The sequence below is a fragment of the Oncorhynchus mykiss genome, chromosome 19 (genome assembly GCF_057628025.1).
Source record: "Oncorhynchus mykiss isolate SJ-2025 chromosome 19, ASM5762802v1, whole genome shotgun sequence".
In the NCBI taxonomy this organism is placed as follows: Eukaryota; Metazoa; Chordata; class Actinopteri; order Salmoniformes; family Salmonidae; genus Oncorhynchus; species Oncorhynchus mykiss.
Window position 1 is genome coordinate 36,646,849 of NC_143040.1, and position 26,114 is coordinate 36,672,962.

The 26,114-nt window shown below is 42.1% G+C and overlaps 1 protein-coding gene across 15 annotated transcripts in view; it reads right to left on the reverse strand.

The window, feature by feature from the left end:
* LOC110497603 (DNA (cytosine-5)-methyltransferase 3A) overlaps positions 1-26,114 on the reverse strand; it is a 68,622-nt gene that overhangs the window by 24,795 nt on the left and 17,713 nt on the right. For 4 of the 15 annotated variants that reach the window (XM_090210881.1, XM_090210878.1, XM_090210880.1 and 1 more), the window contains exons 4-6: positions 23,306-23,759; positions 6,094-6,140; positions 5,117-5,263 (exon numbers count right to left, since the gene is read on the reverse strand). In XM_090210881.1, coding sequence (XP_090067007.1) covers positions 5,117-5,263; positions 6,094-6,140; positions 23,306-23,759 — 648 coding nt within the window. The other 11 variants (XM_090210885.1, XM_090210883.1, XM_090210884.1 and 8 more) reach the window with 4 other exon arrangements.

Sequence of the window (26,114 nt, forward strand, 5' to 3'; positions counted from 1 at the left end):
CACCTGGTCCCCATTGTATTAGGTCCTCTTAGGAGACAATTAGGAATATTACAGGGTCAGTCATGAATATATAAACATAGTTCGCTATGAATCCACAAGTGGCATTCTTAAAACTGCCTCCTGAGGAGCTTGGTTAAATGGCTTTAGAAATAACTTGAAAAGCTTTTAATCATCTGAAAAGGAGTTTCCATGAAGACATTTTACCATGTAAAGTATTAAAGTATGCGATTAATCTGTAAAAAAATAAAAATCCATACACAATTCTATAGATCTATAGAATTACAACAGTCTACAACAAAGAAGGTGATTAGAAAAGTGTTATTCTGGTGTGTTTTAAGAGTAAATTAACCACTGATAACACATGGGATGGGGGGTGGGGCCTAGTAGTGAACTTTCTCCCAGTTCAGCCGGTTCAGTTATTCAACCGCCACAATCAAAACTTCCCAGCTGCAAACTATTTGTCAGAACATGTATAACGTACGTATAACTATTCAAATCTATAATGGATGTGTGATCGTGTACATACACATTCAATGTATTGTATAAGCATGTAGCTTATCTAAACAGAAAAAAAGACTAACACAAGTGATATAACATGTACAGTAATACATAACTCTTACTGCCATTGGTGTTAAACAGAAATAACTAACTCTTAATGCTACTGCTGTTAAACAGAAATAACTCTTACTGCCATTGGTGTTAAACAGAAATAACTAACTCTTACTGCCACTGCTGTTAAAACAGAAATAACTAACTCTTACTGCCACTGTTGTTAAAACAGAAATAACTAACTCTTATTGCCACTGCTGTTAAAACAGACATAACCAACTCTTACTGCCACTGCTGTTAAAACAGAAATAACTAACTCTTACTGCCACTGCTGTTAAAACAGAAATAACTAACTCTTACTGCCACTGCTGTTAAAACAGAAATAACTAACTCTTACTGCCACTGCTGTTAAAACAGAAATAACTAACTCTTACTGCCACTGCTGTTAAAACAGAAATAACTAACTCTTACTGCCACTGCTGTTAAAACAGAAATAACTAACTCTTATTGCCACTGCTGTTAAAACAGAAATAACTAACTCTTACTGCCACTGCTGTTAAAACAGAAATAACTAACTCTTACTGCCACTGCTGTTAAAACAGAAATAACTAACTCTTACTGCCACTGCTGTTAAAACAGAAATAACTAACTCTTATTGCCACTGCTGTTAAAACAGACATAACCAACTCTTACTGCCACTGTTGTTAAAACAGAAATAACTAACTCTTACTGCCACTGCTGTTAAAACAGAAATAACTAACTATTACTGCCACTGCTGTTAAAACAGAAATAACCAACTCTTACTGCCACTGTTGTTAAAACAGAAATAATTAACTCTTACTGCCACTGTTGTTAAAACAGAAATAACTAACTCTTACTGCCACTGCTGTTAAAACAGAAATAACTAACTCTTACTGCCACTGCTGTTAAAACAGAAATAACTCTTACTGCCACTGCTGTTAAAACAGAAATAACTCTTAGTGCCACTGCTGTTAAACAGGAAACACCTTCTGCACAAAACACCGCTCTGGATCACGTTCTTCCCGTCTCAAAAAACTTTTTTTTTTCAAGCATGAGCACTTTTTCTCAGCACTTCTACAAATCACTGTGCTCTCACTTTCCTTTTTCTAAGTGACGGTTTCCCTTTAAGCTGCCGAGGGAGAGCAGATGGTCTCTAGTGGAAATACCTTAAATCAGCATATTCCCCTCGCTGTACGCGGGCTAATCTCTCATGCACACTAACCACCACCATGTTATCGAACAAATAATGCAATGCACATACCCATACACGCCAACACACGACCCTTTTAATCCAATGTAGAGCTGCAATTTTTTACCCCCCACTCGGGGTAGAGGAGATCGCTCAAAAAAAAGAAGAGAAAGAAGCATGAACATTTCTTTGTCTGGGAATTCAGGGTCAGGTGACTGCCGACAGGAATTCTGGTTGGCTAGAGAGGATTTGCAAAATGTTGGCGGAGAGCCAAGAGGCTGTCTTGCAAGCAGGGCTGGAAATTTGCAGCAAACCTCATCTTCACAGAGTTCATTTCCATAGCTGAGGCTGGGGGAGGGGTTAGGAGAAGAATGAGGGGTGGGAGGAAGGAGAGAAAAGTCCACTCACTGTAACACAACGAAAGGCACATAAAACGAGGGATCGTTTCTCTCGCTCTCTCTCTGCGAAAGCGGAAGAAGAGAGCAGAAAGGGATTCTTCCCCTTTAAGCTAACCCTTTCAGTTAAAAAATCTCCTCTTCCTCTCCTCCTCCTTCCCCCGTCAGCTCTAGCAGCACAGTGAACCTGATGCCCTGTCCCCAGCAGCAACAACACAGTCAAAACCAGCAAGCTTCTTTACCTTCTCTGTTAAATCCTGAGCACAGGGCTGCAATGCCACCACTACAAATGCATCCTTTTGGAATTATATCATTATAATTATATTATTATATCTCAATAACAAAACACTGACTATTTATTTTTACACATGCATATTTATGTGCAGTGTCCTCTTATGTCATCTTGTGATTTTTAAATCCTTTATGTGAAAGAAAAACAGCCTCTGAGTTGCCTAGACCCAGCTGCCTGTTTCTCTGGTTCTTTACAGCGGTTCACTTGTGAGACCCCAGCATGTCCTGCTAATTTGCCAATATTTCCCCCCACCAGACACTTTTATGGGTTCTCCCCAAGCCTGCTCCAATGGCAGAACTGAGTACTGGAGGGGGGAGGATACAGAATGGTAGGCCCGATCTTGTTGCCATGGACACAGCCACTCATTATGTAACAGTGAGTCTCACTACATGTTCCTGACATGAAGAAGGGAGGGAGGGAGGGAGGGAGGGAGGGAGGGAGGGAGAAACAGAGAGGGGAGAAGGGAGGGAGAGAGAAACAGAGAGAGAGAAAGAGACAGAGAGCCTGAGATAGAGAGAGAGAGAGAGAGAGAGAGAGAGAGAGAGAGAGAGAGAGAAAGAAAGAAAGAAAGAAAGAAAGAGAGAAAGAAAATGAGCAAGAGAGAGAGATTGAGAGAGAGAGAGTGATTTACAAGGATACATTTACAAGGATTTATGACATATTGTTTATGGAAAGAGTTATGAATGATCTGAAATGAAATCACACAAATCACTACATGTTCCTGATGTGAAGGAGGAGAGAGGAGAGAGAGAGAGAGAGAGAGAGTGAAGAACAAACACCATTGTAAATACAACCCATATTTATGTTTATTTATTTTCCCTTTTGTACTTGAACTATTTGCACATCGTTACAACACCGTATATTGCCAAAATATGACATTTGAAATGTCTCTATTCCTTTGGAACTTTTGTGAGTGCAATGTTTAGTGTTCATTTTTATTTATTTATTTACTTTCTATTTCACTTGCTTTGGCAATGTAAACATATGTTTCCCATTCCAATAAAGCCCCGAATTGAATTGAGAGAGCGAGAGAGAGACAGACATTTACGAGGATTTACGACATATCGTTTCGGGAGTTATGAATGATCTGAAACACACAACCTGAACAAGCTGTAAAGCACATTGTCACATCAGGTTAGTAGGATGCTGTGTAGTCACATTCAGGAGGAGGCATGTTTAAATAAATACAAATGCAATAGCCTATTATAGGGGTGTACCACACAACTGCAATATTAACTACACTGAGTGTACAAAACATTAGGAACACCTGCTCTTCCCATTTACATAGACTGACCAGGTGAATCCAGGAGAAAGCTTATGATCCCTTACTGATGTCACCTGTTAAAACCACTTCAATCAGTGTAGATTAGGGTTGAATGGCGGGAACCCGGCTACTGAGACCCACCGACGTTTACTGCCCAAAGCAACTCTCTTCTCCCGAGATAAATAACCGCGAGGAACCGGTCAATTATACTAAATTATTTATATGAACAGCGTGGCGTGAAATGGAACTGTTAAATGACATGCGATGTTTAAATCTGGCTTGATGAATCAACGCTCAGGGTGGGGACAGACCATCTCGGTACGGAGCGCAGTTCACAACGCACGTAGACCAATCATCTCATCATGGTAACTCTTTTTCAGGCCTACATTTGCTGCAGCATAGCCTATGCTACAGTAATATAAAGATCAAATGCGCATCTAATTTACCCATCTCCATCTGGCTTTTTGGGGGTCACCTTGTTTGTTAATGGTAAAGATTGTTTTATTGCAGATGCAGAGTTTTGAAACAGCCTATCATTGCATGTGCTAGCACTCTGGCAGTCTTTCTATCTCTCCGTCAACTCCATTCAAATTGCATTCAAAATAGATGATCCTGTTCTAGATTGATATTTGCCCTATATATAGATATGTAAACGTACAGTCAATAACACAATAGAAAAAAATCTATATGCAGTGTGTGCAAATGTGGTAAGAATGATCTTGTAAATTATCTTATTGGTTCGCTCTCCTTAGTTTAGATTCTTACTGGTGAGTAAGATTCACAATTAGCTTATTACATGGCAAATAAACTTAAAATGAGTTTGGATTTAGGTGGAGGCTAGATTAGTCTCTGACTGGGGCAAGTTCACAGCTTGGACCATGACTATAACGTGACTTTGGGCTGTATAGTGGGAACTAAACTGAGGCAACAGAAAACCCGAGTGAGCAACAACAATTAGTGGTCATTTATCATTGGTCGACAATGGTGCACTGAAGTAGGCCCTACAAAGACAGGAAGGAAACTCCAGGAGACTCAAACACCCTACAAAGCCAATGAAATAAATGGTACCTCTATGATAAATCAAATGACCCATCAAATACACTTGGCTGTGAAAGCACCCAACAAATACTGGTTCACTCGGCTATGAATGCCCTGTCTATTGGACTCTTGCTAACACTAACAGACAGGCAGCTCTGAACCATCTGTAGTCCCTGAGACCAGGTTTGAATAACAGGATGGCTAGAGAGGACTGGGAACCAATCATCCCCATAAAAAATCTTTGTGGTCAGCTCTAGAGCCCACACAATCATCCCCAAGACACAATGGGCAGTTTGGGCACCCCTAAGAGTCAAAGCCTGCCAGAGACAGTGGCGAGACAGCCAGCCGGTGGGTGGCACTGTACTCACCTCCATCTTCCATTTAGCCAGCCACTCCTCCCTGGTCCTCTTGCTAATGTAATATGGGTCACCGGCCTGGAAGGTTACTCTGGGAATGGGCCTCTGACGCAGACTGACGGAGCCACGCAGCCTGCCTGTCCCAGGGCCTCCAACTCCCTGTTTAAAGGGATACAAAGAAGAAAACCAAAATAAAGAAATGAACTAACGTATTAGTTTGATGTTTGTTTGCTCTGCTAAGATGTTGCATGTTTGCAGAGGAGGAAGATGACGCAAGCAAAGTTTCATGCTATCACTGCTGAAACTGCTGGCTAATACGGCAGCTAGCAAGGCGGAGTAGCAATTCTTTGCTATTTTTCTTTTTGGGGTGTGGAGGGATGAGGTGTGTGCTCCAAAAAGAGATGATGACTCGTTCACAAAACTGTAGCCCAATGCAGACAATGTGCAATTGGTCAAACAGCAAGGAGCACAAACTGTCTCTTCCAGAGCCGTGGCAACCCGCTACAGTCTCAACCAATCGCCGCCTGGCGTGGCGAGCCTGCTTGACGCCATCGACTAACGCGAGGACCTTCCGTGTCGGACTGAGCACCAAAGTGTATTTGATATGTCAGATCTATACTCCATTAGGTACCATTTCACAAGTCCAAGAGGTCGTGATGTTATACAAATCATCTACTAAAGGAAACCTTCCCCCTAGTCCAGCATCACCATCACCTAACATGCGGTCCGTCCTAACGAAGGCCCTGACTGAGGCTACACCCTCTTCCAGGAGCCTCTACTTCAACACTCCCCATCAAGCATAGACTTGATGTAAGCATTCACTGGAGGGCGTTTCCACCATTGTTAAATCCATGCCAGAAGCTAAGAAACTGTACAAGTGCACACTTCACGAGAAGAGTGGAGAATCGACACACCTACAGAGACCGAGTCATTGATTGACTGACGACGTAACACAGAACACAGCAGAATGAAGACAGTGGATGACGTACCTCGTTCTTGATTGCATCCACTCCCTCCTCCTCCTTCTGCTCCACATCTAGAGGGAAACACAGTGAGTCACATAGGAGCAATCAATCAATAATGTACCTTTGGCCTAGCCAATAGTCACAGTAGTCTCGCTGGCCAGCCTCAGCAGCTATGAGAAGACTACAGTCACAGTAGCTATAGTCACCTTAGCATCTGGCGAGAAAACACAGCAAATCAGCCACAGAGGACCAATGGATCCCCTCAATCATTCATAGGAGTCTACCTGTAGGCAAGTCACAACTCAAGGCTAGATAGTCACAGTAGTTTAACCTCTGGAGAAAAACACAGCGAGTCAGCAACACAAGAGCAATGTTCACCTCAATCATTCATAAGAGTTCTACCTGACCTTTAAGCTAGTCACGCGTGGGCTAGCTAGTCACAATTGCCTGCCACCTTAGCACCTGATATCAATGTCTGCAGACCGGGTCAGAAGTCTATTCACCCCCCATGGCCCTATTGTCTCAGGGATGTTAGACGTGTCAGAATGACGTAGCTGTCTGGACTCTGGAGACAATGGCCATGGCCCCTGAGGATGACCTTAATTTTCTCTGATTCAGACTCTCAGGCCAAACATGAATCCATTAACTGACAGGTAGAAAATAAAACCAGAGGTAACCGAACATCTCTGTTGTAGGCCCTTTCATAACTGAAGCTCAGACACCATAGTGTACTGAATGAGAAAGAATAGACCTATAGACCCAGGCCTGCCGGAAAGCGTGTGGCGAGGCGACATTTGCCACAGCACTTTTCAATCAGGTGTGACACCACTTTTGATTTACTTTTGTAAAATATATTGACGCAAAGCTTCAAAAAGCAGTGCAAAGTACTGTTTTTTTAGACTGATCTGCCTCATCATTTGTCAACTCGCGCACAATTAGTAGGCTCTCTGTGTGTCTTGAGCAATCAGATTCACAGAAATCTCAGGTCGCACAGAACTCAAGGCTTGCTCTCCACTTTCCTCCGATATTTATTTAGCTAGCGCGATAACACATCACTCCCGACAGACACAAGCAAAAGCTCTTACATAGATGTAGCAGCCTAGATACCTAAACACAAGCGATCTGACATGCTGTATTGCATGGAAACTAGACTATTTTTCAGTCTGATCAACTGAAAGCTACTAGCAACAGCAGTTGCATAGTCTAGCCTACTATGCACCCTGTCCCTCTGGCCAGGGTAAACGAAGCAGTAACGTTGTGTATTTATAGCCCATTTGTTTGTGAGAAAACGTGAATGGGATCCATTTGATTTGTATTCAAACTCAGGCTGACTAGGCTACCTAGACTTTTTTGATCCACAATTATTAACTAGAATTAATGAATAAACAAAATAACAGACTGTGAGTACATTTTTTTTATTAGGCTTACAGTTGCATAGGGCAGGACTACATGATGCAAATCTGCATAAAGCTAGCTCAGCCCTGTGAGTTTTATTGTCCAATCATGTTGCTTTTTCTGTGTCTGTGTATAAGAAATTCCTCTAGTCCTTTAAAATATAATTAATATCAACAAGTACAAGTTTTCTGCAGTTTGACAGGGTTTGCATCCTCCAGAAGGACATGAGATTTTCTAGCTTTAAAAAAAACCCACATCATAGCCGTTTTAACAACAGATTAATCAAGTCATACCGTATAAGTTCTGGATTTTTATCTGGTTAGGTTACCAGATCAGGGAAAACTACGGCTCTGCTCTTTTGCACACCAATATCTCTACCTGTACATGACCATCTGATCATTTATCACTCGTGTTAATCTGCAAAATTGTAACTATTCGCCTAACTCCTCATGCCTTTTGCACACAATGTATATAGACTCTCTTTTTTTCTACTGTGTTATTGACTTGTTAATTGTTTACTCCATGTGTAACTCTGTGTTGTCTGTTCACACTGCTATGCTTTATCTTGGCCAGGTCGCAGTTGCAAATGAGAACTTGTTCTCAACTAGCCTACCTGGTTAAATAAAGGTGAAATAATTTAATTTTTATTTTTAAACGGGTCACAGAATTCAGAGACTTAACAAAGAGCTGCAGTTCGTTTCAGCCACTCCTGCATTGTCTTTGGCTGTGTGCTTAGGGTTGGAAGGTGAACCTTCGCCCCAGTCTGAGGTCCTGAGCGCACTGTAGCAGGTTTTCATCAAGGATCTCTCTGTACTGGGGCCTCCCGAGTGCGCAGCGTTCTATGGCACTGCATCTCAATGCTAGATTGCGCCACTACAGACCCGGGTTCGATCCCGTGCTTTATCACAACCGGCCGTGATCGGGAGTCCCATAGGGCTGGCTTCCGGGTTAAGCCGGCGAGTGTTAAGAAGTGCGGTTTGGTGGTCATGTTTCGGAGGACGCATGACTCGGCCTTCGCCTCCCGAGGCAGTTGGGGAGTTGCAGCGATGAGACAAGATAGAAATTGGGGAGAAAACGGGTGTTAAAAAAATACAAAAAAAGGATCTCTCTGTACTTTGCTCTGTTCATCTTTCCCTCGATCCTGACTAGTCTTCCAGTATCTGCCACTGAAAAACATCCCCACAGCATGATGCTGCCACCACCATGCTTCACCGTAGGGATGGTGCCAGGTTTCCTCCAGACGTCACACTTTGCATTCAGGTCAAAGTGTTTAATCTTGGTTTCATCAGATCAGAGAATCTTGTTTCTCATGGTCAGAGTCCTCCAAGCAAACAGTCATGTGCCTTTTACTGAGGAGTGGCTTCCGTCTGGTCACTCTGCCATAAAGGCCTGATTGGTGGTGTTGCAGAGATGGTTATCCTTCTGGAAAGTTCTCCCATCTCCACAGAAGAACTCTGGAGCTTTTTCAGAGTGACCATCGGGTTCATGGTCACCTCCCCGACCAAGGCCATTCTCCCCAAATAGCTCAGTTTGGCTGAGAGGGGCCAGCTATAGGAAGAGTCTTGGTGGTTCCAAACGTCTTACATTTAAGAATGATGGAGACCACTGTGTTCTTGGGGACCTTCACTGCTGCAGAAATGTTTTGGTTTTGTGCCTCGACACAATCCTGTATCGGAGCTCTACGTAAAAATTCCTTCAACCTCATGGCTTGGTTTTTGCTCTGACATGCGCTGTCAACTGTGGGACCTTATATAGACAGTTGTGTTCCTTTCCAAATCATGTCCAATCAATTGAATTTACCACAGGTGGTCAATCAATTGTAGAAACATCTCAAGGATGACCAATGGAAACAGGATGAACCTGAGCTCTATTTCGAGTCTCATAGCAAAGGGTCTGAATACTTTTGCGAATAAGGTATTTCTGTTTTTTATATTTAATAAAAAACAGTTTTCTCTTTGTCATTATTGGGTATTGTATGTAAATTGATGAGGGAAAAAATATAATTTAATCCATTTTAGAATAAGGCTGTAACGTAACAGAATGTGGAAAAAGGGAAGTGGTCTGAATACTTTCCGAATGTACTGTATGTCACTCGCCGTGGAAATCAAAAACAGCATCCTCTGGAAAGGGGGGCTTCCTTGGAGATGTTAAGCCCGGACCGGACACAGACTAGAAACAGCTTCACCGCCCTGGATCCAGAGACTTCGGCGACTTCCTCCCTGGGGGCTTCGAAGGTACCCGGAGGTACATGCGCCTTCGCCCTCTGTTCTGGATCCCTCACCGATGGCTTCTACCTCTGGTTCAGATCCTCAGAGCTCCCACATTCAACAGACAGTGAGGCTGTCTTGAGACTCCGGGTCATTCATCACCCACCATGGATACTACTGCTGGCTCGGGTCCATCGGGCAAACTCCTCTGTCCTCGAGGAGTTTGCGAAACCACTCATGGCGAAAGAACAGCCTGACCTCTTCAGCAGCAGCTTTCATCATCGGCAGTTCTATCGTAAGGAACATCATGATTCCCGGGGCAAAAACCCTGTGCTATCCTGGGGCACGGGTACAGGACATTACACGGCTGCTTACAACCATTCTACGACAGTTGCCGGAAGCTGACGCTGTTGTATTCCATGTCGGGTGAAACGACATTAGGAGGGCTAGCTCAGAACTTCTGAAAATGTACTTTAAAGAATTGATTCTAGCACCGAAAGATTTCAAAAAGCAGCCAATTATTTTACCATCGTTGGGCCGGCTAAAATATTACTGTAGGTCTCTGGTGTAATCACTTTTACAATTCACTTTTGACACCTTCTGGAAACAGAAGATATTCTACAGTAATGATAGAGTCCATCCGAATCATCTTGGCTACAGAAAATACAGAAACAGAACGACATTCCTGTAAAACTTAGAGAGGATCTCATGTTAAATACTGTTGAAGTAACATGGCTTCAGGTTCATCTGCCTCACCTAAAGCCAATTAAATGGGAAGCTGCTATAAACCACCAAGTGCTAACATTCAGTTTCTGGATAATATGTGTGAAATGCTTGATAATGTATGTGATATCAACAGAGACGTATATTTTCTGGGTGATTTAAATATTGACTGGCTTTCATCAATCTGCCCACTCAAGAAAAAGCTTCAAACTGTAACCAGTACCTGTAACCTGATTCAGGTTGTCAGTCAACCTACCAGGGTATTTACAAACAGCACAGGAATGAAATCATCAACATGTATTGATCATATCTTTACTAATGCTGCAGACATTTGCTTTAAAGCAGTATCCAAATCCATCAGATGTAGAGATCACAATATAGTAGCCAATCTAGGAAAACCAAGGTCCCAAAGGCTGGGCCTAATATAGTGTATAAGAGGTCATAAAATAAGTTTTGTTGTGATTCTTATGTTGATGATGTAAAGAATATTTGCTGTTTTGTAGTGTGTAATGAGGAGCAACCAGACGCTACACTTCACACATTTATGAAATTGCTTATTCCAGTTACTAATAAGCATGCACACATTAAAAAAATGACTGTAAATAGTGTTAAATCCCCGTGGATTGATGAGGAATTGTAAAATGTTATGGTTGAGAGGGATGAGTCAAGAGGAATGGCAAATAAGTCTGGCTGCACAACCAATTGGCAAACAAACTGCAAATTGAGAAATCACGTGACTAAACTGAATAAAAATAAGAAACTATACTATGAAACAAAGATAAATGATATAAAGAATGATAGTAAAAACTGTGAAGCACCTTACATTAAATGTTGGGCAAAAAGGCAAACTCAGCTCCATTATTAATTGAATCAGATGGCTCATTCATCACAAAACCCACTGATATTGCCAATTACTTTATTGATTTTTTTCATTGGCAAGATTAGCATGACAACAACAAACGCAGACACTACACATCCAAGTATAACTGATACAATTATGAAAGACAAACATTGTCATTTGAGTTCCACAAAGTGAGTGTGGAAGATGTGAAAAAAATATTGTTGTTTATCAACAATGACAAGCCACCGGGGTCTGACAACTTGGATAGAACATCTACCCAAGAATAGTAAAGCCCCCTTTACTGGCTCCAATAGCCAAACAATCAGCCTGTTTAAACTTTTGGAAAAATTGTGTTTGACCAGATACAATGCTATTTTACTGTAAACAAATTGACAACAGATCACATTCAACAAGCACGGCACTTACCCAAATGACTGATGATTGGCTGAAAGAAATTGATAATGAAATGATTGTGGGAACTGTTTTGGTAGACTTCAGTGCTGCTTTTGCCATTATCGATCATAGTCTGCTGCTGGAAAAACTTATGTGTTATGGATTTACACCCCTTACTATATTGTGGATAAAGAGTTAAATGTCTAACAGAACACAGAGGGTGTTCTTTAATGGAAGCCTCCAACATAATATAGGTAGAATCAGGAATTCCCCAGGGCAGCTGTCTAGGCCTCTTACTTTTTCAAACGTTACTACTGACATGCCGCTTTGAGTAAAGCCAGTGTGTCTATGTATGCGGATGACTCAACACTATACACATCAGCTACTACAGTTAGTGAAATCACTGCAACACTTAACAAAGAGCTGCAGTTAGTTTCAGAATGGGTGGCAAGTAATAAGTTAGTCCTAAATATTTCAAAAACTAAAAGCATTGTATTTGGGACAAATCATTCACCAGACCCTAAACCTCAACTAAATACTGTAATGAATCATGTGGAAATTGAGCAAGTTGATGTGACTAAACTGTTCGTGAAGAGGGCATGATAACACCTATTCCCCCTCAAAAGACTGAAAAGATTTGGGTCCTCAGATCCTCAAAAAGTTCTACAGCTGCATCCTGACTGGTTGCATCACCACCTGGTATGGCAATTGCTCGGCCTCCGACCGCAAGGCACTACAGACGCTAGTGCATATGGCCCAGTACATCACTGGGGCCAAGCTTCCTGCCATCCAGGACCTCTATACCAGGCGGTGTCAGAGGAAGGCCCAACAAATTGCCAAGGACTCCAGCCACCCTAATGATTGACTGTTCTCTCTGCTTGCGCACGGCAAGCGGTACTGGAGCACCAGGTCTAGGTCCAAAAGGCTTCTTAATAGCTTCTACCCCCAAGCCATAAGACTGCTGAACAGTTAATCAAATGGCTACCCAAACTATTTGCATTATCCCCACCACACACCCCATTTTTACACTGCTACTACTCTCTGTTTATTAGCCATGCATAGTCACTTTACCTCTACCTACATGTACATATTACCTCAGTTACCTCGACTAACCGGTACCCCCGCACATTGACTCTGTACCGGTACCCCCTGTATATAGCCTCGCTATTTTACTGTTGCTCCTTAATTATTAGTTATTGAAAAATAAATGTCTTCTTATTCTTTTTTATTTTTTTCACTTCAGTTTATTTTAGTAAATACTTTCTTAACACTTTTTTTTTCTTAAAACTGCATTGTTGGTTAAGGGCTTGTAAGTAAGCATTTCACTGTAAGGTCTACTGTTGTATTCGGCGCATGTTACAAATTCAATTTGATTTAGAGTAACACTGGATTGTAAACTGTCATGGTCAAAACATGTTGATACAATAGTAGCTCAAATGGGGAGAAGTCTGTCCATAATAAAGTGCTTCTCTGCCTTCTTAAAAACACTATCAACAAAGGCAGGTCCTACGGCCCTAGTTTCATCGCACCTGGACTACTGTTCAGTCGTGTGGTCAGGTGCCAAAAAGAGGGACCTTGGAAAACTACAATTGGCTCAGAACAGGACAGCACGCCTGCCCCTTAAATGTACACGGAGAGCTAACGTTGACAATATGCAAGTAAATCTCTCCTGGCTCAAAGTGGAGGAGAGATTGACTTCATCACCACTTGTTTTTGTAAGAAGTGTTGACATGCTGAGTGCACTGAGGAGTCTGTTTAAACTACTAGCACACAGCTCAGATACCCATGCATACCCCACAAGACATGCCTCCAGAGGTCTCTTCACAGTCCCCAAGTCAAGAACAGACTACGGGAGGTGCACAGTACTACATAGAACCAAGACCACATGGAACTGTATTCCACATCAGTAAACTGATGCAAGCAATAGAATCAGATTTTTTACATGATAAAAAATACATCTTATGGAACAGCGGGGACTGTGAAGAGAGATACATACACACAGGTAAAGACACACGTATACAGACACACGCTACAACATGCACTCTACACATACGTACATTGTAATATTGTTGTATGGTGGTATTATACATTTTGTATTGTATATACACAGTGGTGTAATAATGATGTACTGTTTTATCTTTTGTTTTATGTGTGATGTAAGTGCCTTAATGTGTTTGGACCCCAGGAAGAGCAGCCGCTGCCTTGGGGAGCACTAATAAATACAAAAATTGATTCTTGAAGAGTATAACTTATAAATGCATCAAGTGCTTAGTTCAACTGTCATACCCCATCAGAACCCAAAATAGAAGCTTGTTTTACTCCAATGTCTGCAAACAAAGTACGTGTAAACAATCACTCTATAGCCCCAAAACATGGTTAAAACTAGTTTGATATCATGGATGGTCAGTCCTTGCATCCATAGCTCTGTCTATGAATTTGAGAGTGGTTACATTTAATCAGCCCAATCACTCAGCTTTTTACCGAAACAAGGGGTGGGGGGGGGGGGAACGCTTTGTTATTGTTTCCACTGCTGATTGCCGCTTAAACGAAGGAGGATCATTATATTTCCAGTTTTGAAGTAAAACATTTTTCTCAAATAATTAACCAACGCATTAGGTATCTCACCGCACATTCATATGACATGTCTTGAAAAATGCAGATAGATGGATTAAAAGTCAACTTAAATTGCAAAACTTATAGCCAGCTTTCTACCGCCGACCATAACTTTTTGGACTTTACAGCACTCCAAGGAGGTGTGAGTTATTGAGTCTTTGCTAGTTTTACAATTAAGACACGACTCTGTCGTTGTGCTGTAGAATTTGTGAATTTTGTCTCTTGTATCATCAATTCTATACATTTGTTTATACTGGACTATGCATACATTCTCATTAACTGTAATCTCATTAGTTATTAGTTCCAACACTACCTCCATCTTGTGCCAATATCAGTTCTTTTTAGATCTTGGTTCCAATATTTTTTTCTCAGAGATTGTCAGTTGGATAGGCTCTCTGCAATCTTTGCATATCTTACCTATCATACGAGTTTCATTTTTGGACTCAAATAGATTTCAGATCAACATTTTGTGATATAAAACTTTTAAGTTGCAAGTATTTGAAAATCTCTATATTAGTCTGTTCAAACTTGCTTTTTAATTCTGTCATGGAAATCATTACCAAGTCATTTACGGTTTCTGTGCCTTTGGTTTTCCACGTTGGGCAATTTATCAGTGAATTCTGAAAAGATATCCAAGGATTATTCCATAGGGGTTGGTTTTTATATCCTGAGATTTTAGAGTATTCTGAAAATATCAGGTATGTCAGGTATATCAGGAGATCGTCCGCAAATACATTTAGTTGATATTCATGCTTACCAATACCGATACCTGTTACGTTTGGGTCCTGTCTAATTCTTTCTGCAAGCGGTTCAATTGCCAGTGCAAACAGCAGGTTGACATTTATTGTCATGAATCTTGCCCTGGAGGCAGAACTGAGCGATTTCAGCTTGATGGGCCAGCTGAAAAGTCAAAATTGGTTATATTGTAACATTTCATGCAAACAAAAATGTGCTTTTTGGTCTTAATTTAAGGTTAGGGTTAGGCATTAGGGTTAGCGGTGTGGTTAAGGTTAGGGTTAGGGTTATGACTTTGTGGCTGTACCAGTTAGTGACAACCCTACAGAGCTGCCTTCAGGGCAAGATTCATGACAATAAATGCCAACCTAAGTACAAACAGGAGGGAGGAGAGAAAACATCCCTGTCTTGTGCCCCTTTCTAAAGCGAATTCATCAGATAATGTTTTTTGTGTATATTTTTGCTTTAGGATATTTATATCATATTTGTATGATTTTTTACATTTTAGCTGGAAAGTTGAAGGCTTCCAAAGTTTTGAATAGAAAAGGCCATACAATATGGTCGAAAGCCATTTCAGCATCAACAGCCAATATTGATAAATCTACATCTTGTTTTTTCGCGTATTGTATTATACTAAAACATGTTGTTGTATTTGTTTCTAACTATCTATTTTTAATGAATCCCGTTGGATTCATATGTATCTGGTCTGGCAAGACTTTTGCTATTCTGTTGCTTATGAGTTTTGTTGATATTTTATTCACAATTGATTTAACTTACTGTATAGGTCTGTAATCTGCAAGTGTCTCTCCAGATGTTCCTGTTTTAAATACAACTGAAATAACTGTTTGATACATGGAACTAGGAAGTACTGAATTGAGTGTTGTCATTTGAGTAAATACGGCACAACTTTGTCCCAGAATGTTGAATACATTTTTATGGGAAATCCATCCAGACCTGGTTCTTTTCTCCATGCAAATGTTTTAACAGTCTAATGTTTGACTTTGGATGATTTCTATTTTTACACACCGTGAGGAGAGTGGAGGGAAGAGAAGAGGGGGAGTGGAGAGGAGAAGAGGGGGAGGAGAGGAGTGGAGATGAGAGGAGAGCCACAGCTGGCTGTTATTACCATAGCTCCTCCCACCTCACAACCCCTTGACACTAAGCAGAAAAAAACAACAACACTGTCACATACTCACTGCTTCTCTTGTATGACTGTAGGCCACTGGAGGCCCACATAAAATCTCTTCTGCGATCTCCACACACTTGATGAAATCGGGCTAGTGTGGACACGTGCGCTACACCAACTGGTGGCCAATGGTACATGCCATTTTGATTACGCTAACATGAAGATCACTTTATTAGTTAATTGCACACCAGGTCCAACCCGAAATTGTGCTTCCGCTTTTAACCCAACCCCTCCGAAAGACACGCATACCTATAGAGGTTTTGGAGAGGTGCGGGGGCTGCCACACTGGGCGCTCGGGGAGCTGTTGTTGTTGGGGGGTCAAGTAGCGTTACCTTGCTCAAGGGCGAAACGGCAGGCAAATGGCACCTATGTGCACTACATTAAGGGTTAAGGTTAGGCACTCATTCCAAATGGTTAAGGTAAAGGTTAAGCTTTGGGATAGGGTTAAAACACTCCGCCTCCTTCATAATGAATCACAACTTGCTGCATGAATTCTGCAACAATGTCGTTCCAATGACTTCATTGAAATAGTAATAGCAGTGATAGTAGCCTCAGCACTTTTCTTCACTACTTCAACATAAGGGCACTATCAAATGAAGTACACTGGAAACTAATCTCCTAATCACTCCTATATGTATCAACTCCCTGGCCTGACTGAATGTTTCTGTATGTTTCCTATCTACACCTCACCCCAAATAAATATGTATTGCATTTCCTGTTTGAGCACAGTGTTTCGTTGAAAATGTCTATCCTGTGTGTGTGTGTTCATGTGTGTGAGCGTGTGGATAGAAAATAGGGCGCTGAGCCTCAACATATACCTCCAACATTATACCTGGCTTGAAAGTACAAAGGCAAATTGCCGTTGGTAGTGTGATAAAACTGTACAGAAAAGGAAACTGACACACTTCCTGCAGGCTAAATGCTGCACAAAAAAATATTTCCTCTAGCCTCCAGTAATAAAATGTAGTTAAGCCTACTCCCTCTCCTCCACTAATACTATAAAATCTAACTTCTGAAACTGTCACTTTTCCCAAATGGCACCCTATATCTTACATAGGACACTACTTTTGACCAGAGCCCTATGGGTCCTGGTCAAATGTAGTGAACTACATAGGGAATAGAGTGCAATTTGGGACACAGTCATGGGGTTTTCCCACATATCTGGTGTTGAATGAAGTGAGTTACTGAGGTTTGTAAGTCAGCCCTGGGTTCAAACACTATTCAGAATATTTCAAATACTTTTGGCACTTGCTCTAGCCTGTCTGGATACGGGTGGGGCTTGTACTCCTGCAACTATTCTATTGGTTACATTATACCGGTCAAGCTCAATCAAGCCCAGATAAAGCATTTGAAATTATTTTGAATAGTATTTGAACCCAGTTCTGCTGTAACTACAAAGGCGTGTTAGCCATTCCTAAGCAGCATTGTTTTCGTGCCTGCGCTCAGCAGAGCAGAGCAGAGGTTAGCCAAGGAGCATGGATGCTACCCAACTAGAAAACTAGAAGACTCACTAGGCCACTAGGATTCATGATTCATGAAGAGTTTTTAACCACACACATTACAGCAGCAAGAGGCTGAGCGAGGGAGAAGGTCCAAGCGAAAAGCAACTCCCTCACAAACACTCACAACAACAATTACATGTCTTCATAGATAGGTTAGCTGACAACGTCACGAAAATCATGCTCACGCAAAGAGCTGCTGTATTTATGAGTAAGTTTACGTTGTTATTCAGCACCGTCAGCACTTCGTTTAACACTTTTATGAGCCAGAAAATGTGTGTTCCCCCTACTTCCACTCATGCTACAACCAGCACTGCAGCTGCAATTAATAAGTATAGCAAAGTGTTATAAGCTTGAGTATAAGTATAAGCTTGCGTTGTTATTATTAACAGCTTGTGTCTTTTTTTTATAACCTAGGAACATTTCACTTTCTCATTGGAGTAACAACATGAGTCGGTGCATGAGGGAGAAATAACACAGGGCTACGCTGCTCCCTCCCTCCCCTCGAGCCTCGTTCACATCACCCATAAGCACTCCGTTGTGTTGCGCCGGATGTCACGCATTTTAAAGGGGACTTCCAGAACGGAGTGGAAACGCAACGCCCCCTTATGGTTGAAGGCTCGAGACGGACGCTGCATACTTTGACATTTTTCAAACTTTGCGTCTCCTTTGGTCCAGTCAGAGTCTGTCGAAGAACAGGAAGTTACCAAACCAGAGAAGATGAAAACACAGTATGTGGTATTCAGTGATGGCTTTATGGGATAGCTAGCAACTTAAAAACATTTACCCATCGCTATAAGTGTGTACTATTTTAATAGTAATGTTAAATAATACACATGGGCTGTTAAGCCAATTATATTATATGACTGTTGCCTCCCGTTTAAGTTTATTGTGATGGTAATGATGTTGGTTTTTGATAATATTAGGTGGAGGTCGCTAAATACAATGGTATCTTCAACCTAGCCTAGCGTTTAGCTAGCTAGCTAATAACTAAACAAAATCTGTTTTATTGTCACCTGAAACAATACATGTATCTTGTCTTGAATGAAAAGGTCATATTTTGCAATCTCAAAATAAATACATCTCTGACGAGACAGGCTCTCCTCCATCTTGTATTACAAACACTACACTTGTCCTTTCAGAAGTGGGGCAAGACTCTGTGAAGATGACATACGGCGTAATGAAATACGTCACGATGTAAACGGGGCATCAGACTCACCATCAGATTCAGGCCATAAGTCCAGTAAAAAACATATTTTTAAAGAAGCAAATTATTATCCTCACTTAGCCGTGCCTCACAAGTAATGCAACAAATTCTCTATTACCGGTGTGATCATATACAGTGCCTTGCGAAAGTATTCGGCCCCCTTGAACTTTGCGACCTTTTGCCACATTCCAGGCTTCAAACATAAAGATATAAAACTGTATTTTTTTGTGAGGAATCAACAACAAGTGGGACACAATCATGAAGTGGAACGACATTTATTGGATATTTCAAACTTTTTTAACAAATCAAAAACTGAAAAATTGGCCGTGCAAAATTATTCAGCCTCTTTACTTTCAGTGCAGCAAACCCTCTCCAGAAGTTCAGTGAGGATCTCTGAATGATCCAATGTTGACCTAAATGACTAATGATGATAAATACAATCCACCTGTGTGTAATCAAGTCTCCGTATAAATGCACCTGCACTGTGATAGTCTCAGAGGTCCGTTAAAAGCGCCGAGAGCATCATGAAGAACAAGGAACACACCAGGCAGGTCCGAGATACTGTTGTGCAGAAGTTTAAAGCCGGATTTGGATACAAAAAGATTTCCCAAGCTTTAAACATCCCAAGGAGCACCGTGCAAGCGATAATATTGAAATGGAAGGAGTATCAGACCACTGCAAATCTACCAAGACCTGGCCATCCCTCTAAACTTTCAGCTCATACAAGGAGAAGACTTATCAGAGATGCAGCCAAGAGACCCATGATCACTCTGGATGAACTGCAGAGATCTACAGCTGAGGTGGGAGACTCTGTCCATAGGACAACAATAAGTCGTATATTGCACAAATCTGGCCTTTATGGAAGAGTGGCAAGAAGAAAGCCATTTCTTAAAGATATCCATAAAAAGTGTCGTTTAAAGTTTGCCACAAGCCACCTGGGAGACACACCAAACATGTGGAAGAAGGTGCTCTGGTCAGATGAAACCAAAATTGAACTTTTTGGCAACAATGCAAAACGTTATGTTTGCCGTAAAAGCAACACAGCTGAACACACCATCCCCACTGTCAAACATGGTGGTGGCAGCATCATGGTTTGGGCCTGCTTTTCTTCAGCAGGGACAGGGAAGATGGTTAAAATTGATGGGAAGATGGATGGAGCCAAATACAGGACCATTCTGGAAGAAAACCTGATGGAGTCTGCAAAAGACCTGAGACTGGGACGGAGATTTGTCTTCCAACAAGACAATGATCCAAAACATAAAGCAAAATCTACAATGGAATGGTTCAAAAATAAACATATCCAGGTGTTAGAATGGCCAAGTCAAAGTCCAGACCTGAATCCAATCGAGAATTTGTGGAAAGAACTGAAAACTGCTGTTCACAAATGCTCTCCATCCAACCTCACTGAGCTCGAGCTGTTTTGCAAGGAGGAATGGGAAAACATTTCAGTCTCTCGATGTGCAAAACTGATAGAGACATACCCCAAGCGACTTACAGCTGTAATCGCAGCAAAAGGTGGCGCTACAAAGTATTAACTTAAAAGGGGGCTGAATAATTTTGCACGCCCAATTTTTCAGTTTTTGATTTGTTAAAAAAGTTTGAAATATCCAATAAATGTCGTTCCACTTCATGATTGTGTCCCACTTGTTGTTGATTCTTCACAAAAAAAATACAGTTTTATATCTTTATGTTTGAAGCCTGAAATGTGGCAAAAGGTCGCAAAGTTCAAGGGGGCCGAATACTTTCGCAAGGCACTGTACCTACTGTAATTAAAAAAATAATTATTAAATATAGAGAAAATGGTCTGAGAAGAACAACATTGGCAGGGCAATTCAAGCATAGCCAATATGCAGTGATAATGTATTGGGTCTATAGCCAAACCTCCATTGCTACAGAAATGTTTTTTATTGGTTAATGTATTCCAAGTAGTGTAAAAAAATTAAAAATAAATTAAATTGGCACCGTAGATCTCGGTTTGCATCTGTTCTAAGCCAACTCCATCTGTTATGCCCCATAGTTGCACATGTGTCGGTTTTGTTGTTAAACACAGTTGCAAAAACTATACATCGTTCTCATATCAGCCTTCAATGTCTATTGAAAATGTAAAACAATATTGCATTTAGTTGCTGCACGTAACAGATTGACACAATGATAAACACAGAATACAACCACATTATTACTATAGACTCATTTCGGCCCAGTTTAAACACAGTAGTCTTAAGAGTTGTATCATTCAGCCCCATTACAACACTGGAGCTCTGAAAGGCCTGGGGCAGTGTCCTTATAGCATGGCTTTGGCCCAAATGGGCCCTGGTCAAAAGTAGTGCACTATATGATAATAGATGCCTTTTGGGAAACCCATGTTTTCTCCTTCAACTATCCCAGTGTTGTCACTGAAGTACCCTATCCTCTCTCTTTTTTTTTCTCTCTGTCTCTCTTCAACTTGGTCCCTTGGGTAAACTCTCGATTTCTGCCTCCACCTCACTTTCCCCCCTCTCTGTCTTTTCTCTGTCTCTCTCTCTATTTTCCTCTCTCCCTTTCCCTGTCCGCCTCTCTCTCTGTGCTTCCTCAATGTGAATACGTTACCACATAACCAGTGGGCGAGGCAGGCAGAGTGGGGGTTACTTTACTTTGGGGGCTGCTACCAAGATCAGGGAGTTTCTGTTGCGATGCAAGGAGAGGAGAGAAGGGAGAGCTGGCTGGCGTCACGCACAGGGGATATCTAGTCATGGGGGGCTACCTTAATCTGCGTCCATGTCATCAGTGCCAGGGGAACAGTTGTTGTTAGGGGTTAACTGCCTTGCTCAAGGGCACAACGGCAGATTTTTCCAACTTGCTGGCTCTGGGATTTGAACCAGCAACCCTTTGGTTACTGGCCCAATGCTCTTAACCACTAGGCTACCTGCTACTATATATCTGTCCCAAATGTTACCCTATTCCCTATATAGTGCACTAAATGAGGAACAGTGTGCATTTGGGAGGCATCCTATACCTTGCCTCCAGCACTCGTGTTGCTAGCGCTCATGCCATTCCTCTGTTTCTCCTCCTCTCTAAGCTGCAATCCTTCCTCTGCTGTGCCCTTCAGATGGATGGCAGAACCCCCTCCTTCCATTCAGCCTATTATCTATCGATCCATCCCTCCCTCTCTCGCTCCTCGATCCATCCCTCCACCTATCTATCCATCCATCCACCATACTCTCATCCTCTCCTCTTCCTCTGAGATTAATTCATTAATCAATGTATAGCTAATGTATTAATTGAATGCGGAATAATCACACTGAATTATCTACAGCAGTATTATTCACTCCAGTGAAAGTGTGATTTACATTTCAAATGAATGTGCACAACCAAATACAATCCCTGTATCATTCATCCAGTACTGATTTTGCAATGCAGTTTTGGAGAGGTACATTTAGATAGGAAGCTGGCTACACAGCATGTAGGGCAGTGTGTGTATCAGGTTATTAGAGTGCAGACTCAGTGTGTAAGTGGCTCTGCTCTGGGCTGTGTGCCATCCACCTGGCGTGCCCCCGACAGAGACAGAGACACACACACACACAGAGCGCAAGGAGCAGCGGCCACAACAACACACACCAGACCTGCTCCCTGAGCCTGAGCTCTTCTCTGAGCACGGCCCCTACAGAACAAGGGCACACACACACACACACACACACACACACACACACACACACACACACACACACACACACACACACACACACACACACAGCCCCAACAGAACAGAACAGGGGCAGGAAGGCAGGTTGCCAGGAGACGGAAGCTCTCCTCTCTCTCTCTTCTCTCTACTCTGGGCTCTATCAGGGCTTTATTTACTCTACTCCTCATCAAGGTCACACCCAGGCTGCACCTCTCTGAGAGAGAGGGGGTGTAGGGGGATGGGAGAGAAGAGGGCGAGAGGGGGAGGGAGAGTGGGAGAGGAACACGGAGGTCATAGCCTGGCTGCACCTCTGAGAAGAGGGAAGAGAAGGAGAGAGGAGAGAGACAAGAGGGGGGCCACAGAGGTGACCAGGGTAAAGTTCATTAGGCACCTAACTGAAACACCTGTCCAGTTTTGCTATGGTGTGACCTAATGAACACGACGCGGGAGAGGGGAAGCTAGCAAATTGGTTAATCTCTACGTCATGACAACAGACTGGCAGTGAGCAGGACTCTCTCACTCTCCCCCTTTCTATTACAAGTTATTTCAAATGTTTTACATTGCTGTGTTAAATTCATCCATATTGAACACGACCAAAGAATAATTCAAAATGGCCACAGCAAGTAACATGAAACCGCTCACATCCATTCAATGCGAATTCATTGTTCATTTTCATTCCTTTGGCATTGGCCGTCAGTGGTGCCAGAGCAGAGCTGGCTGTGCCAAGAAAGTAGTGAGAACGAAGATAATAATATAACCAAGCAGGAGACACGACTCACATTTCGTTGGGCGCTCCAGTTTCCGCCTGCCTCGTTTCTTGCGCGGCGGAGTTGGCAGAGTCTCCTCTTTGTCCTTTTCAGAGTCGTCCTGCTCGTCCCGGCTCGGCTCCCGGCTCAGTAGAAACCCGTTCTCCAGGGAGGGGGGACTCAGGCTCCGGCTCTGACATAGGAGGGTGTGGGTTTCGGGGGGGGCGTCCTCAGCCCGGCTGGCAGGGGCACTGGGGGTACCAGGGGCGCCTGGTAACCCGTTCTTCTCTGAAGCTTTCCTGTCCTGCTTCGGGCAGCAGCGGGCACCAGCCTGGGTTCTGTCTCTGTCTGCATGCCCACTGCTCACCACTCCATTGTGCACCTGCGCCACAGACACAGACTGTCTCTCTCTCTCCGCTGCCAGCCCGGTGCGACTGTTGCACCCACCTCCGACCACACTCTCCTTCACAGACACACTGCCCTCCACCTGCAGGCAAAGGAAGACGATAAATCAAGACAATGGGAAGGTTATATTTGAGTGTTGATATTATTGCCAATCACTTCACGTTATTAGAAATGTTTGAACATGTCCCCTTTGCGGATAATTAAGTAACATCTATTCTATTCCACTGCATCACTTTAACCTTTAGTTGAAAGAAAAATCACAACTCAGTATATTTGTATCACGTGCTTCAATAGCCTGAGGTCCTGTTAGGCTCCCTCCCATAACCATTGTAGCTGTACACCTGAGTCGATACAGTAACGCTGCACAAATAACCTTTTGTTGGTTCTAGTATTACTCAGCACTGAACGGGTTACAGTCGGAAACCCTGTGAACTCAACTGGCTGGGCATTCATTGAGTGCTGTAACTCATTTGTAGAGTTCTTCAACGCATTACAGCAGCACAGAAATACGAGAGGAATGTTGGCTTTTTGTCAAAGGAAGGAAATCTTTAATTTTGTTTGGATACTACATTGACGTGGGGACTCGCCCCTAGAAACCATTTCAGTCTGTAAAGAAAAGTGTTTACAACTCTGTTCCAACAGGAGCACAGAGATTCCCGAACCCAATGACCCCATAGCAGACCCAAACGAGATTATCTGGCTGGGATTATCGGGGGCGTGATTTAACTACATTGTAAATCTATGTCATTGTATATCTATGTCGTATATTTATGTCAAGCCATTACTCTTTTAAGATAAGTACATCACCTGATTTACACCTCTTCTTAGTGAGGAAATGTATTCATTTCATTTCCAAAATGTTCGAAGTAGAGGTCATGTGTCTTTCTGTAAATAATGGGGCCTATGTGTCACATTGGGATAAACATTTCTAAATGGTTTGAAACTAAAATAAAAAAATGATTTTCATACAGGTCCACATGTGTACTTAGAGGAATAAAAGTGAATGTATGCAAATTGGCCCATAAATCCACCTATACGTCAAGATAGGTTTAGGACTATACACTGACTACGCCAAACATTAGGAGCACCTTCCTAATATTGAGTGACATCAAAAGGGATCATAGCTTTCACATGGATTCACCTGGTCAGTCTATGTAATGGAAAGAGCAGGTGTACATCCTTTAAGCAAGGTTCATACAGACATTGGCAGGTCAACTTCAAGGACTTTTTCAATAACTTAATGTTATACAATTGTAAAAATGTATATAATTGTACATGTAGGGCCTATTATAGAACCTGATTCTTCTGCTGCCTATCTGTGTGGCCGACGCAGGCATTGAATCAAATCCAATTGTATTTGTCACATGCCCCGAATACAACAGGTGTAGAGCTTACCGTGAAATGCTTACTTACTGTACAAGCCTTTAACCAACAAATCAGTTAGTGATGTACTGGTATTCCTGGCATAATATAGCCATGAATACCAGTAGCATTTATCTTAACATTTGATTCTCACCATCACTGTTTTAATAATGAGAAAGGGACCTGGTTCCTTTTTTAACGGGAGGACTTCTACGGGAAGCCAAGTTGAAGAAAGCACCTCACATGGTTTTACCTCAACAGAGTAGCGCAATGACACCCTCCAATTGAAGTCGTGGGAAACAAACGAAAGTTTGCCATCTCTCGCTAAAACGGATTCAATATTTTTTTTTATAAAACATTACAAGGTAGGCCTATTCAAGTACTCCAAGTTCATGTAGGCTCCTTCAGGCCCCTTGTAATGTTTAAAATTCAAGGTGTAACAATGGAAAACAAAATGTATGTCATGTTATTTCATTACCAGATCATATTGTGTAGAAGCCCACTAGGCTATGTCATTTGTTGTCATTATATCCCAAATAATTAATCGGATTAGCGTTGGGTGTTGTGCAATAGTCTATCCTACACGATTGCGCACGGTAGACTCGGTGTCCAATCCGAGGCACAGGAACATATGAAAACGTGAACGCATGACCTTGATGCTTTCTCTGTTAAATCTAACGGGATACTGCTGCAAATCACGCAGACAACAACAGATGATCAACATCAATTCTCTAGGGATATTAGATCCAGCGTTGATCCAGGCACAACTGTCTTCACCGGGGGAATCAATGAGACACCAACATATTCTGGACATTCCTTCACAAACACCTTTTTCCCAGCACTTGGCCTGGTGTTGCATTGCATGCGTCATCACAGCAGCTGTTTGTCATTCAGAAAATCCCTTCCCTGATCAGATCACGTTTTAAGTATCAAGGGAAGGTGACTTTATCGGTTTAAAGCATTGGATTTTGCAATCACATTTATTATTTGGGATTTGTGTGCCCATGAAAACTGTTTTCACCCAGTAACATAAGGAGATACGAAATGTTGCATAGTTACACTGCATATCTGAAAT